This window comes from Pleuronectes platessa, chromosome 16 (genome assembly GCF_947347685.1).
Source record: "Pleuronectes platessa chromosome 16, fPlePla1.1, whole genome shotgun sequence".
NCBI classification, from domain to species: Eukaryota; Metazoa; Chordata; class Actinopteri; order Pleuronectiformes; family Pleuronectidae; genus Pleuronectes; species Pleuronectes platessa.
Genome location: NC_070641.1, coordinates 1,721,109 through 1,735,085, shown reverse-complemented (window position 1 = coordinate 1,735,085; position 13,977 = coordinate 1,721,109). Strand labels below are relative to the sequence as shown.

Below are 13,977 nucleotides of genomic sequence, written 5' to 3'. Positions count from 1 at the left end.
TTGTTCTGGTGAAGATTGGACAGTTGATTAGAAATAGCACGCTTGAGTGCTTGTATCCTAGCTCATACAATTCAAGGTAAGAAAAAACAGCCCAAGCTAGTTAACCTAGGACAGCAGATACAGTAGTTTTCTATCAGAAAAGCTTACAGTTTGTGCTTAATGTACTCAGGCTAAATCCAAGCAGTCTAGTAGTCTGAACCCCCCCCCCCCCCACCAAAAGAGTGCAAAAGAGTGAGTAGGAGATTTTCTGCTCAGACGCATTCACAATGACTACAACAAAGCAGCAACTGAGCCGCGCTGCTCACGCCGTCAGTTTGGATGCTCTAATCTTATTACATGAGCACTGAAATGAAAACCAAAATGATCTGCATCATGCTGCCAGTGTGACCAGGCGCATTCACTGCTGGTTGATATTCAATTGCGAAAGTGACATACTGGTGAAAGTAGCGACTGAAAATGACATGGGGCTGAAGAAAACACGTCCAGGGCTACAAGCCAGGCGATGCCAATGATTACACCTATGGTCCTTGGGCTGTAACAGCTCAGCACTGCTGCAACCAGAGGTTAACAGCTACAGAAAACTCACATATAGTTCCCATTCGTTTTATATGGATGGTTAACCCACAATGAAAATTCACTTAGCATATAGTCTGCACTATGCCTATGTAGGGACGATTGAAGTGTTTGCCCCTGAAACACCAAGAGTGTTTTCTTGACTCAAACAGCACTGCAGCCAAATCGAATACAATTGAAGTAAAAGGCGTCCACAGAAAAGAACACAAAATGGATCCATACTGCTCCTGTGGTCATCCAAGTGTCTGTAAAGACTCGAAACTTTTTCATTTACACCATGTTTTGAGCCTTAATGTCCGTTGTTATTCTCGTCCTAGTTACTGCTGCATCGCTCATGAGAACTCACAAGTCTCCCTGCTATTGCAACAGTATGCACTGACAGTCTGACAGCAGTGTGGAAGTGTTTCTTCTTAAGGCCAATGTATGCTTCTGCGTTTTGAAGGACACGGACAGATAGGACCGCCCTCTCCAACGTGGAACGCCCTCTCCGTGCCTCTCCGAGGCTCCTCGGAGAGCTTTTCGTGCCGCTCTCATTTTTCTAACTACACGTCGAAATGACGGACAGCCCACGGATAGCACTTGGCTGTGATTGGTCCGCTAACGCCAGCATTTCGGAATGGAAACTTCCTGTTCCATTCCCTACATCACAATAAACCAAAATCACAACTACGACTCTATGATTAATGTGACAAGTGTGTTAAGCCAGCGGCGTTTTCCGGCTGACGGTGGCTGGTTAGAGCACTTACAGCATGTGTGTACGGTCACATACGGTTATAACGAACTTTGATAACGGGGCTAGCGGGCTAGCCACCATGCTAACTGCGGTGGGAACAGCGCAAAAACCCGCTGACTTTAATCCCACGGCTCTCATGACACTGTTTCTCAAACACCGTCAGGTTAGAAGCAAACACTTGGTAGTAGCTAGTATCAGGTGTCCGTGCTGACTGTGTGTGGAAGCTGGGGGGAGCTAGCTGCCTCCGTGTAGCTTCAAGCTGTTGCAGCTGTTGAATTAGCAACGCAGTTTGGAAACAAGACCGGGGTACCGCTGCGCTAAGACACGATAACAAAAGCATTTTGACCCGCTGGGTGTCACTTTATTCAGCAAAAACTGTCGCGTCATCAACATCCTTTTTCTGTTAGTTGCCATCGTTCACTGTGTGTGAGGAGCCGGGAGGACGTAAATAAACCAGCGTGGACTTCTTCTATATACCTCATGAGGTAGGCTTATCTAAGCTCGACTTCCGTCTCGCCATCTACTGTTCTGGCAGTGAATTGTTTTCACAACAAAAAGGCTCGTAGAACTATAAATCAAAAAGGGTCCGTCCGATCCGTCCGTCCGTCATTCCGAAACGGACTCGGAGAAGCATACTGAGGCCTTTACACTGTGGGTGCTGCAGTTTGCTGATGAAAGAGCTACTTGGGCCTGCCACAGTTTCATGAAAGGGGTGAGAGCTGTTGTCCATGATGAATTTCCAACATCCTCCTCTCACCTACTTCAGTAGAGTCCACAGGTCACTCTAAAACCAAGCTTTCCCTCTTAACTAGTTTAACCGCCCCCTTACTTGTATAATTTACATAATATGATGAGTCCATCTTTTTTGTTTATGTCTAAGGGTATTAGGACATTCTTCTACACCAACCGTCAGACCTGCCAAGATTGGCTGACAAGGATTCGCTTGGCACTGATGAGGGTTGGTCTCCTGTCTGGTCAACCGGCAGTTACCATTCGTCATGGCTTTGACCTGCTTACAGAGATCAAAAACAGTAGCACCCAGGTCAGTAAATATACATTGCTACATGAAGCTTTCAAGTGATTCACATATGCTCTACTTTCAAATTTTCTGTGAAGCACACATTTTGATAAGCAGCAGGCAATGGACACTGGCTGGAACCTCTGTTGCCTCTATGTGCCTCTCACGTGTATATAATGGCACCCAGTTATGCTGCATTATTTGACAGTATCATCTCATTCCATGTTAAAGGTGTTTTTGTGTGCTTTCCAGGGTCCAGAGGTGGAGATTCCTCTGACATTACTGGTGGAGGCTCTGTGTGAGTTGCGATGTCCTGAGGCCATCCAGGGCCTGGCAGCCTGGAGCCTCTTCACCAATGGCAGGAGTCTGAGTTGGCTATCGTCAGTCGCTCTGCAGGCTGAGGGACGGTCAGCATCACCATCTTTACCAGACATTGTTGTAGCTCAGCAGAATACTATGCTACATCCTTTCCATTCACATGTTATTTGTTCATTTATGTGGTTGTCCTCTGCTAAATAATAACTTTGTGTTTTAGATTTGAGAAGGCAGCTCTGGAGTATCAGGATCAGCTTTCGGCGGCTACAGGGATGGACTGCAGCATAAAAAGCTCTGAATGCTGCCTGCTCAAACTTTCCAGCAACACAAGCAGCCCCAAGCACAGCAGCAATGGTAACTATCTCTTATAATATAGTCCAGCTGCCATAAGATTTGATTAATTCAATTTGTATATGCAGCTGAGTCATTATGTGTCAATTCTAACAGAGGTTCTCAAAACATCAACAAAATTAACAAAATTATTTCAAAAATCAATCTTTGAGAAAAGGCTTGTGTTCAAAGCTTGCACTGCTGTAAGAGAGGTAATGATAACTTAAAATGTATCCATGTGTCGCTAAAAAACAGTGATATTCATCATGAATATCTACAAAGCAATGTACATATGCATCTAAATTTTGATAATTAATCTTTAATATCACATCAGTTAGTTCAGCAGCTGTTGGCAGGTTCTAATGTTGTAATGTTTAGCTCTTTACAGAAGGAAAAATGTAAAAAAAAAAATCTGCTAGTTTGAATCTGATTAAATTCTAAATCAAACATATCACATTGTTTTAATGAGTTTTAATTATTATTAACAGTACATTTTTTATGTGGAGTTAATGAGATGTGAGGTATACAGTTGTGTATGTTCAGCCATTTGCAAAGCCATTTGCAAAGTTTTTTAATTGAAGACTATTTTTTGGTGTAATCATATAGTTGTTTTATAGAACTCTTTGTTAGACTTGTGCGAAAAGAAATCTCAAAACCTGCACTAAGTTTGCCCAGTTCATTCATAATGTACTGCAGAATTGTACATGTCCTAATTTAAATGCTCCTTTTGGGGGGTGGGGCTGCGAAAAGGTGACAGCAGGAAGACTGTATTGCTGAAATCCAGTGAGTGTTCTCCTGAGGTGATCAACTTCCTGGCCAACAAAATGTGTCAGTGTTATGTGGCACTCAGTGATTGGGCCTCGGTTAAGGAGTGGCAGGCCACTGTCAATGCCCTCAAACAGAACTCCCCCAACCCCATCAGCATCAACCTTAGGACAGATTTCAACTACATCCAGGCTCTGAGCCGCTTTGAGGAGGGAGATCTGGCACAGTGTGGGGCTCAATTGCAGCTGCTGCCTGGAGAGGACTACAGTTCACTCGGCAACAAGGATAAGCTGGGTAAGATTTACTATATAATATCTTCTACTTTTTTTCACTTCTACTAGAGTGTTAGAATTACTTATGTTTTTAATTTAATAAACATTTAAAGTTTTTAAAAGCTTTAAGCATTGTCCACAAAGCAAGAATATCACAATCGCCATATTCTAATGCAATTTAATTTACCACTGAACTACTTTTTTGATAGCAAACTGTGTGTGTGTGTGTGTGTGTGTGTGTGTGTGTGTGTGTGTGTGTGTGTGTGTGTGTGTGTGTGTGTGTGTGTGTGTGTGTGTGTGTGTGTGTGTGTGTGTGTGTGTGTGTGTGTGTGTGTGTGTGTGTGTGTGTGTGACAGATTTGAAGAGGCTTCTGCCCTCAATGAGTCCAGATCCAACTGAGCTGCAGAGAGCAATTGAGGTGCAGCTTCTTCGAAGTGCTGTAAGTGCAATGTCAAAAGCCAATCAACAGCAGGAGCAGAGGACAACAGCCAGTCCAGAGTGAGTAAAGCCCTCAAATATTGGAAACAGAAACCACTGTCCGGTCCTGAAGGGTTTTGTTGCTGTGTAAATACTGTTGGGAAATTTAGCTCAGGTTTGGGATATATGACAATAATCTGAATTATCCTGCTGAACTGCTTTAACTATTCGACCAGTATAATAATTAGTCAGCATGATAAAAATTAATTTATCATAGTGGTCTGTCATTATTGTCTATAAAGCCCAATTTAACTTAAAAAAAGGACGCAATATAACATGTAAGAAATCAGATTCATAACGTGACAAAAAACAATTAAAAAAGTATAGATATGTTGATCGTGCTTTTGTCAAACCAATGTCAAATCATGTCCTGTGAAACGCTTTTGTTGTAGTACATTGGTGCGCTGCCTGAAACAGACCGGACGAATCTGCTTGGGTCCTCTTCGCCTGTCCACCCTCACTCTGTCTGATGCCCTGCCTACGCTACCTACCCTACAACTGCACTGCACTGCCACCCTGGAGAACACCCTCACTGGACAAGAAGTATGTTCACCCACACTTCTCATTTGACCTATGTCATCTGAATTTAATGCATTAAAAATAAGAATGCTTAGAGCAGCCTGGTTAGTTGACTCCTTTAGGTAAACACTGGTTTGGACATAACAAATAAAAAGAGGCATATTATGAAAAAGAGCACAAACAAATATCCTTAATTAGTCACTAAATATGTAATGACAGTGTTGAATTAAGGTCTCCCATGGTTGGCTTGTTTAGAGGTAGACGTAGTCTAAACTATATAGATGCAAAAAGAGCTACTAAGTAAACTTCATGATTGTGCTTATAAAATAAAGCAAGCTGGGAGCTGTTGTGTTCTTTGCAGGACTGTGTAATTCCTCTATGCAGTGAGGTTCTGAGCTCCTGTAAGCAACAGGACATCCAGCCTTTCCTTCAGGCCCTCAGATACACCACGTTCCAGAGACAACTCCTCCAGAAACTCAAAGGTAAATATCTGGGACTGAAGTAGGTGTATTTGCTATATTTTCTGATCAAATTTGTCATATTGTATGTTGGCATCCGCTACCAGTTTATTCCTCTGCACCGGCGAAATTTCTCACTTTTATTTGCCCGTACGCACGTACTGTGACCTTACTATACACACTTTTTATGTGTCCTAGTCTGAGGACTAAAGCCTCCTCTTATTTTCGTCTCGTTTTAAAAAAAGATGAGGAATGTCCTTCAGTCCTTCATCACAAACACTTGAAATGCTTTATGAATCTTATAACCATTGTGAACTGGAAGATTGATCACAGAAATTAAGTTTTAATATTAATATGGGCATTTGACTATTGTTTTAAAGTAGTTGAAGCATTGGCTTTTCCAATAACTTCTTCACAATAAAAGCCACTTGTTGAAACACCAATGGAAAGCAATGAAAAAGGCAGCAGTATCTTTACACTGTCTTAAAATGATGGTGAACAGAAAAAATAAGTAGCATTACATTTCATTTAGCTTTTATCCAAAGCGACTTACAATAAGTGCATTCAACCATTAGGGTACAGACCAGAACAATAAGAGTCTGATTCATTCACTCATTGGACAAGGATTTATCTTGGCCTTTGGTGAAAATCACTTTGTCTTTGTAAAGCTCAGAGATTTCTCTATTTCTCCATTCTTCAGGATACTCTTCCTCACTAGATGGCCATCTTGTGGAGCTTTGGCTGACGGCTGTAAAATTCGCCCGGAAGAAAGGTAACATTTCCCTGGCGTCCCGTCTGCTTAGCCAGTGCGCTGGTGGAACTCAAGAGGAGAAGCCACAGGATGAATTGAGCCAGACCTTCAGGCGTCTTACTCTCGAGGGCACCCTAGGGGAAAAATGGGGAGCAGAGCTGCAGATTGAAAAAGCCAAAGTCCTGAGAACTGCAGGTGAGGAGCAGGAGACATCCAAAAGCTGTCAACTGAAATTGGAGCAATAGAAGTTTTTATTAACAGATTTTTTTATTTCAAGCATAAATATGACTCTATGAAGACGCACATGTGTCCCAAAGGGTCAGCTACAACCGGCATAAAGGCTGATCTGACACATTAATTTCATTGTGCCACTTGCCACAACCAACTATATCTCGGCGCTGTGTTTATAATGTGGCTCAGGATACAGTCTTAAGCTTCTTCTAAGCCCTCTGTGTCTCTGCAGGACAGTCCATGACAGCCATGGAGATGCTGAGCGGGGCTGCTCTGTCCTACTGTCATGTAGAGAAGAATGAAGGTGCTGCATGCCGCTCATTGCTGACACTCTGCAAATGGCTGTTGGCCGACTGGAAGGACATGACACCACAGCTTAAACAGGCATGCTTACCAATCAGTAAAACTGCAACTTGACTTTGGTTAAATTTTCCCAAAAATGCTTTTTTAAAGTGCTACAGTTATGCTTTTTGGGATTGTCCCTTTCTTACAGTTTCTCATTGCTCTTTCAAACATGTAGAAGTTCTGCTTAGTTACAAAGACCAAAGTCCCTCTCTACAGCCAACACTTAGCTCCCAAATACCTAATTTGTAATGTTTGCTTTATTTTGGAAAAGATTCTGTACTTTTAAAATGTAACTTCAACTTCCGTTTACGCTGACTTTAATTGGTACAGCAAAACTGACAACATTTTTAATCTGGCTTCAAGGTTGTTTGGGTTAGTCTAACATGTTCTCTAAGCAGCTGATCAATCTTATTGACATTACAGCATGTAAACCTGTTCTATTAGGCATGCAAAGAAATATTTTGAACCTCTAAATCAAGTCTCCCTTTACATTAGTTATGCATAGGATGGTATTATTAAAGAAAAGAATAGAATTTAAGGCCTTGTTATGCTTCTGTTTAGGTGGTAAAGAAGTCAGGAACAATAAACTCATCCAATGCTGTCAGCAGCATGTCACTTCTGAGCCGGAATATCTCTGCTCTGCTTGAACTTCCCCTCGAGGACCAAGGCATTCCCCACATCATCACTGAGACCTCAGGTAACAATAAGACGATGTTGAATAATACGACACATCTGTGGTCTAGTATCCACACATCCTAAAGCTCGCCAAGACAGATTCAGGTATGTCAATATTAGGAATGGGAGAAGGAATCGTATACATAATGAACACAACTCTCACTTTTGCGATTCTGAATTGGTTCATAAATGTCAATGTTAAGTTTTTTTTTGTAGAAATGCAGGTAAATTACTGACGACATGTTTCATTCCACAACACAAACTCATGAGCATCTGTTTACTACCCCCTTTCCACCAAAGTAAACTGAATGCTTGTGCCCGGGCTGGTGCTAGTTCTGGTTCATAGATTGTTCAACCTGCAAACCTCTTAAGAACCAGTTTTAGTTTTTCCATGGGCTAGAGCAACTTCCTATATTCAATGCAAAAATATTCACATGAATATCAATTCATATTTACAGCATCTGAATATCACCGTAATTTTACGAATGATTTACTGATGTCTGCCGGTGATTGCACAGTATTACTGCTCCTTGACCTCAGTGCCGCATTTGACACCATTGGTCATAACATTCTGATCAATAGACTAACGCAATGCATCAGCATATCCAACACTGCCCTTAGTTGGTTCAGGTCATCTCAGATAGACAAATATACATTTCCATTGGAATTAACAGCTCATCCTTGGCTAAACTGATGTGTGGAGTGCCACAAGGTTCCATTCTTGGTCCCATCCTATTTTAACTCTACATGCTCCCATTAGGAAATGTCATCAGCAATCTTAATGGGATTTCTTCTGTTTAATGTTAAGTCTCTGGATAATAAGGTGGATTAACTTCGGAGCAGGATTGTTTTTCAACGGGATATTAAGTTTTGTAACATTATGGTTTTCACTGAGACTTGGCGCAACCCCTCGATCCCAGACTCCGCCATTGCGACCTCACGGCTAGAGGCTGTGTTTATTGTGGCCGGTGATTTTAACAACGCCAAGATGAGGAAAGTCCTGCCGACATACTATCAACTAAGGATGGGCATAATTAATTGACGATCGATTATTGATCATTAAGAATTTCGTCGATGACATTATTTTTTCATCGACGAAGAAACTGGATTTCGTTATGTGACAGGAGGTTGGAAAATCTGAGTTGCCTGGAAAGCAGCACAGTGAGGATGTTAGCAGCTGGAGCAAGAGGCCCGGAGCTAGCCTCCGGTGCTTGGCTTCATGTCCGCACACGGACCCTCAGTCCAGGGGGAAGGGAACCCGGACAGACCCGGGTCTGGGTGAGGGGTTCCGGGAGTGAGGACGTGACGACAACCGGACTGAGAGGTCGAGAACCGTCAAATCCAGCTAGCTCTCAGCGGGGCTTAACAGTAAAGCGCATATTTTCAAGTGTAACCAGTGAACGGATCCTTTTTAACTGCCACAAGAGTTGTTCATCTTGTAATAAAGATCCCAATAAGGAAACGCGCTGTTTTTTCTAATTTCACTGCATTTTAATATAGCCTATAAATAGTGAATTTAATATAAAAATATTAATGATTAATCAAAAATGGATCGTTAATTCTCCCGACGATCGATTAAGACAATTTAATCGAATGCCCATCCCTACCATCAACACATAAGCTCTCCTACGCGTGGTGAGAACACTCAACCATGTTTACACTCTCTTCCGGAATGCATATAAGGCCCTCCCTCGCCCCCTCATTCGGCAATACAGATCACGTCTCAGTTCTGCTGCTGCCTTCCTATAGGCAGAAACTCAAACCAGACAGGCCGGTAACTCGGACAATTCAGCGGTGGTCCGACCAATCAGACTCTGCCCTATGGGTCTGCTTCAGCACTACGAATTGGTGTGTGTTCCAGGATGACAACATCAACACATACACGGACACGGTCATCTGCTACATCAGCAAATACCTCAATGACGTCGTGCCGAGGATTACTGCACAACCATTCCCTAACCAGAAGCCCTGGAATAATGCTGACGTCCATGACAAACTCGAAGCAAGGACTGATGCCTACAACTCAGGTGATCTGGAGGAGTACAGGAAGTCCAGGTACGCGCTCCGGAGTGCTATTAGCAGTGCCAAGAGACTTTACAGGGACAAAGTCTGAGGGCTGGACTAAAAACCATCACAGACTGCAATAGAAAGACCAGCAGTGCTGATGTAGTATCTGCATCTCTCCGAGAGGATCTAACACATTTTATGCTCTCTTTGAGAGCAACTCCCTGGCTGTGGAGATCCAAGAGGCCCAGGAGGACCGCTGCCTCCTGGGTGGAGATCACTTAACCGGATTAACACACGAAAGGCACCTGGACCTGATGGCATCCCTGGCCGAGCTCTCAAGGTGTGTGCAGATCAGCTGGCAGATATGTTCAGACATTTTCAGATGGTCACTGCTCCTCCAGTCTGTAGTCCCCATATGCTTCAAGGAGGCCATCATTGTCCCTGTTCCGAAGAAAACGAAAACCCTCTGCCTGAACGACATCCACCCAGTAGCACTTACCTCCACCATCATGAAGTGTTTTGAGCGGTTAGTCAAATCACCTTCTGCCTCCCTGACTTACTGGACCCCCTTCAGTTTGCCTACAGGCCAGATAGGTCGACTGCAAATGCCATCTCCGTCACCCTTCACACTGCCCTCTCCCACCTGGACCAGAGGGACATATGTGAGAATGCTGCTCATTGACTACAGTTCAGTATTCGATACCATCGTGCCCCTGAAGCTATTCATCAAGCTCAGAGACCTTGGGCTCAACATCGCCTTCCGTGATTGGATCCTGAACTTCCTGACGGGCAGACCACAGGCTGTTGCGGATAGGTAGCACCATGTCCTTCCAGCCTGACTCATCACCAGCGTTACCCAGTGCTGCATGCTCAGTCCTCTCCAGTACTCTCTTTTCATGCATGACTGCGTGGCGACCCACAGCTGCAACACCATCCTTAAATGATCTACAGAGAGGTCAGAGCCCTGACATCTGACCTGATATCCTAGCCTGGACCCACCACACAGACTCGCCGAGGAAGACGGCCAGATAGAATTCTACAGGTGCACCTTAGAGGGTATTCTGACTGGTTGCATCGCCGCCTGGTATGGCAGCTGCACCGCCCTGAACTGTAAGGCATTACAGAGGGTGGTGAAGTCTGCTCAGCGCATCACCAAGACGGAGCTGCCATCCATCGAGGACCTCTATACCCAGTGGTGTAGGAAGAAGGCCAACCAGATCAGAAGACAGCCTGTGACCAAAGCATTTCATTGCCACCGACTGCTAAATTGAATTGGTGTGCACATGTCAAAGTCTTGAATCTTGAATCAGCCAACGTCAGCCGCATGAGTGTCCTACAGAGTGCATATCCGCGATCAAGGAATGGGTGTCACTTAACTTCCTTCAGTTAAATTCCAATAAAACTGAAATAATAATCTTCGGTCCCAATATGGGAGCCAATATTAAACTACAGCTAAACAAGATTAGGCACTGGCTCCAAAATGGCCTAGGAATTGGCTTTTACTTTTACCATTTATGGGTCTAGTACAGCTTAGCACATTAGGACTGTGCTTTTCAATCAAAAGGATTTGTTGAGTTGTCAATTGATTCTCGCTTAATGGCAATCTGTGCAGTGAGTGTTGGTGTTGGTGAGGCAGACTTCGTGTTGGGCCAACTCTACCAACTCTCTACCAGCCTGGCTCCAGAGGTGGCCAAGTCCTGGGCAGCCCTGGCTAGCTGGGCTTACCGTTGGGGCAGGAAGGTGGTGGATAATGCCAGGTTAGTGGACCCACTGGCAAACATGTCTAGGTACCAGTTTGAAGCTTCTTTTGTGTAATGTAATACAATTCTTCCATTGTGAAGTTATGTTAATGTATTGTGGTTCTACGCTGTTTTCAAAGATGCCCTTTTAATGCATTTTCATGCTCATCAGAACTATAAACAGTCTATTATTTCTTCTTATTTTCTCCTCAGCCAAGGTGAAGGATTGCCTCTCTTATCAGAGGAAAAGAATGAGGTAGAAGAGTTGCTACCAGGAAACACTAGCGAAGAAGACAAGGAAACAATCTTTGGTATTCTGGGACAGGCTATGTGTCGTCCTACTGGCATACAGGTAGACAATTTTTGTGCCTCTACGCCGTCGACAGCCAGTGACGAGAGGCATTGTGGTTTTGTGTGGTCCATTTCATTCTTGTATCATTCTCTGAAGAACGCCTTGATGGAATTTTTTTATTATTGCTAAGAGTGATTATATTTTGGTTGTCAAATCGGTCACTGTGACCGCAATATCTCAGGAACACTTCCAAGGAATCCTTTCAAATTTAATACAAAAGTTTACTTGGACTCCTGGATGAGGGATTTGGGCCAAAACTTGTTTTGCTTCATTTCGCCTCATAAAGCGGGTTTCCCTTTAAGGAATTTCTTCTTTTGATCAGTTATCGCTTGGACTTAAAGATTAACTGATTAGATTTCTTTTGTCATAGGTCACATGTGTCCTGAACAAATTTAGGACAGAAACTGACAGTCACAGAGAAACAAACTTAAACGTGATCCTTTCAATCCTTCACTGTGTAGATAAACGATAAGTAAACCTGCGCTGATAGAAAGGGATGATTCAAGCTTGGTTTCCTCTTTAGTGTTACTGACAAGGTTTTTGTTAAGTGCATTTTGAATAGTTGGGTGTTGGGAGTATCACCTACCCAACTCAGTGGGTGTTTTGCTGGTGTTCAATTACTATTCCAGATTCTTTTTTTTTAAGTATCTCATTTCTCTATGTGCATATGTTACTGCAGTGCAGATGGTTCTGAATCAACTGTTCTGTTGTGTTTCAGGATGAGGACATGGCTCTACAGCAGGAGGACAATGAGGACGACATGGTAGACGTAATCTGGCGGCAGCTGACTGCTTCATGTACCTGGCTTGGGGAGATGGGCCAACCTGTCACAGATGGTCTGATCCGTGTTTGGAGACGGGTTGTGGACCGCATCTTTGGCCTGTATCGGGTCTCCTGCCAAGCCTATTTCACCTTCCTGAAGCTGAATGCTGGACAGGTCGGATTCAGAGACGCAATTTGCAGCTGCTGAAGTCCATGACTGGTTCAAAGGGCAACCTTTATTGTGTCTGTCTTGTGTTTTAGGTCCATATAGATGAGGATAACCCTAAACTCCTGCTGTCCTATCACAACAGCAAACAGAGCAATGACGATGTGATTGTCATGGCAACCCTGCGTCTCCTTCGTCTGCTGGTGAAGCATGCTGGTGAACTGAGGGAAGGGCTTGAGCTTGGCTTGGCCTCTACCCCTACAGCTCCCTGGAGGGGTATGTTACACAAAATATGCATCCACACCTGAATTCTTTAGAGGTTTTTTGTTGTTTTCATATGAATATGGTCCGTCACCTTTGCAATTATCTGCAATAGTTCTTACTGTAATGCACATTTATGAGTGGAGTGCCTTTCTAAACATGCATTTTTTCAGTGCACTGTTTGCTTGGCCTATGGTAATGCTCTGCTTTGTGTTTATCATACCTGGTTTATCTACAATGAAGATTTTCAAATCAAATCCAATTTTTTCACGCATGGAATGAATTATTGGTAGTATTTTTTCATACATTGCATGGTGACTATTTCTGAGGTCTGTTAAACAAAAAACACAATAAGACCCAGGTTCACAGCCTCAGAAAATTTGTGACTTTATTAACGTTGTTGATGTGACGGATATCAGTACCAACGACTGTGAATATCTGTGATCAAATAATACAAACTAGAGTATCAAAATTATGTGATGCCAATTCTGACCGAGTCACTTTCCACTGCTGTAGTTTATCCACAGACATTTATTTGTTGACTGTTTATTAAATTTGTATTAATATTGAATGCATCAAGTGCTCAAAACACACCAAAACCTTAGGAAGATGACAATAGACATTTATGAAGTCGATAAGGGTATGGTAAATGAGCTTTGCGTTTCAGGTGCGAAGAAGGGTAGGCAGACGTTAGTGGAATAAGTAGGTAGATATAACCAGCAAAAGAACAGTTTTATATATGAATTGATTGGCTTGTGGTCAGGCAGTGGAATCCCTACTGAGTAACTGAGTTGGAATATGAGAACAGCAGGAACATATTTCAGGTCCATTCATGTTTATCGTTTTAAGACTCTCAGATTAAGAATCTGGTGGACTAGTGGCAGAAACTTGGACTATGGGCAGAAAAGTTCTCTGGTTCGTCTCTGTTTCGACTCCACGGAGTAACAACAAAAAGACGAACCTGGATTGATCTGTCCAAAAATCCAAGAGGATTCTCCCTACCCTGTCTAGTGTCCCTGAGCAAGGCACCTTACTCCCCCAACATCTGCTCCCTGGGCGCCGTACATGGTCGCTCACTGCTCTTTGTGTCCTGCACCAGATGGGTCAAAAGCAGAGGTTAAATTTCCCTACCTGCATGAGTGTGCCTGTGCATGTCTATGCATGTTTTTGGGACAAATAAATGCATCTTAATCTTAATCTTAGACACCAGCTGGTGTTGAATGCATTT

The 13,977-nt window shown here is 43.2% G+C and overlaps 1 protein-coding gene across 1 annotated transcript in view; it reads left to right on the top strand.

The window, feature by feature from the left end:
• smg1 (SMG1 nonsense mediated mRNA decay associated PI3K related kinase) overlaps positions 1–13,977 on the top strand; it is a 105,114-nt gene that overhangs the window by 44,323 nt on the left and 46,814 nt on the right. Inside the window, 14 exon segments of the mRNA XM_053444066.1 lie at positions 2,187–2,348; positions 2,577–2,731; positions 2,860–2,993; positions 3,720–4,028; positions 4,363–4,504; positions 4,876–5,026; positions 5,364–5,484; positions 6,161–6,406; positions 6,675–6,826; positions 7,349–7,484; positions 11,082–11,226; positions 11,422–11,560; positions 12,279–12,497; positions 12,584–12,764. Of these exon segments, the coding sequence (XP_053300041.1) occupies positions 2,187–2,348; positions 2,577–2,731; positions 2,860–2,993; positions 3,720–4,028; positions 4,363–4,504; positions 4,876–5,026; positions 5,364–5,484; positions 6,161–6,406; positions 6,675–6,826; positions 7,349–7,484; positions 11,082–11,226; positions 11,422–11,560; positions 12,279–12,497; positions 12,584–12,764 (2,392 nt within the window).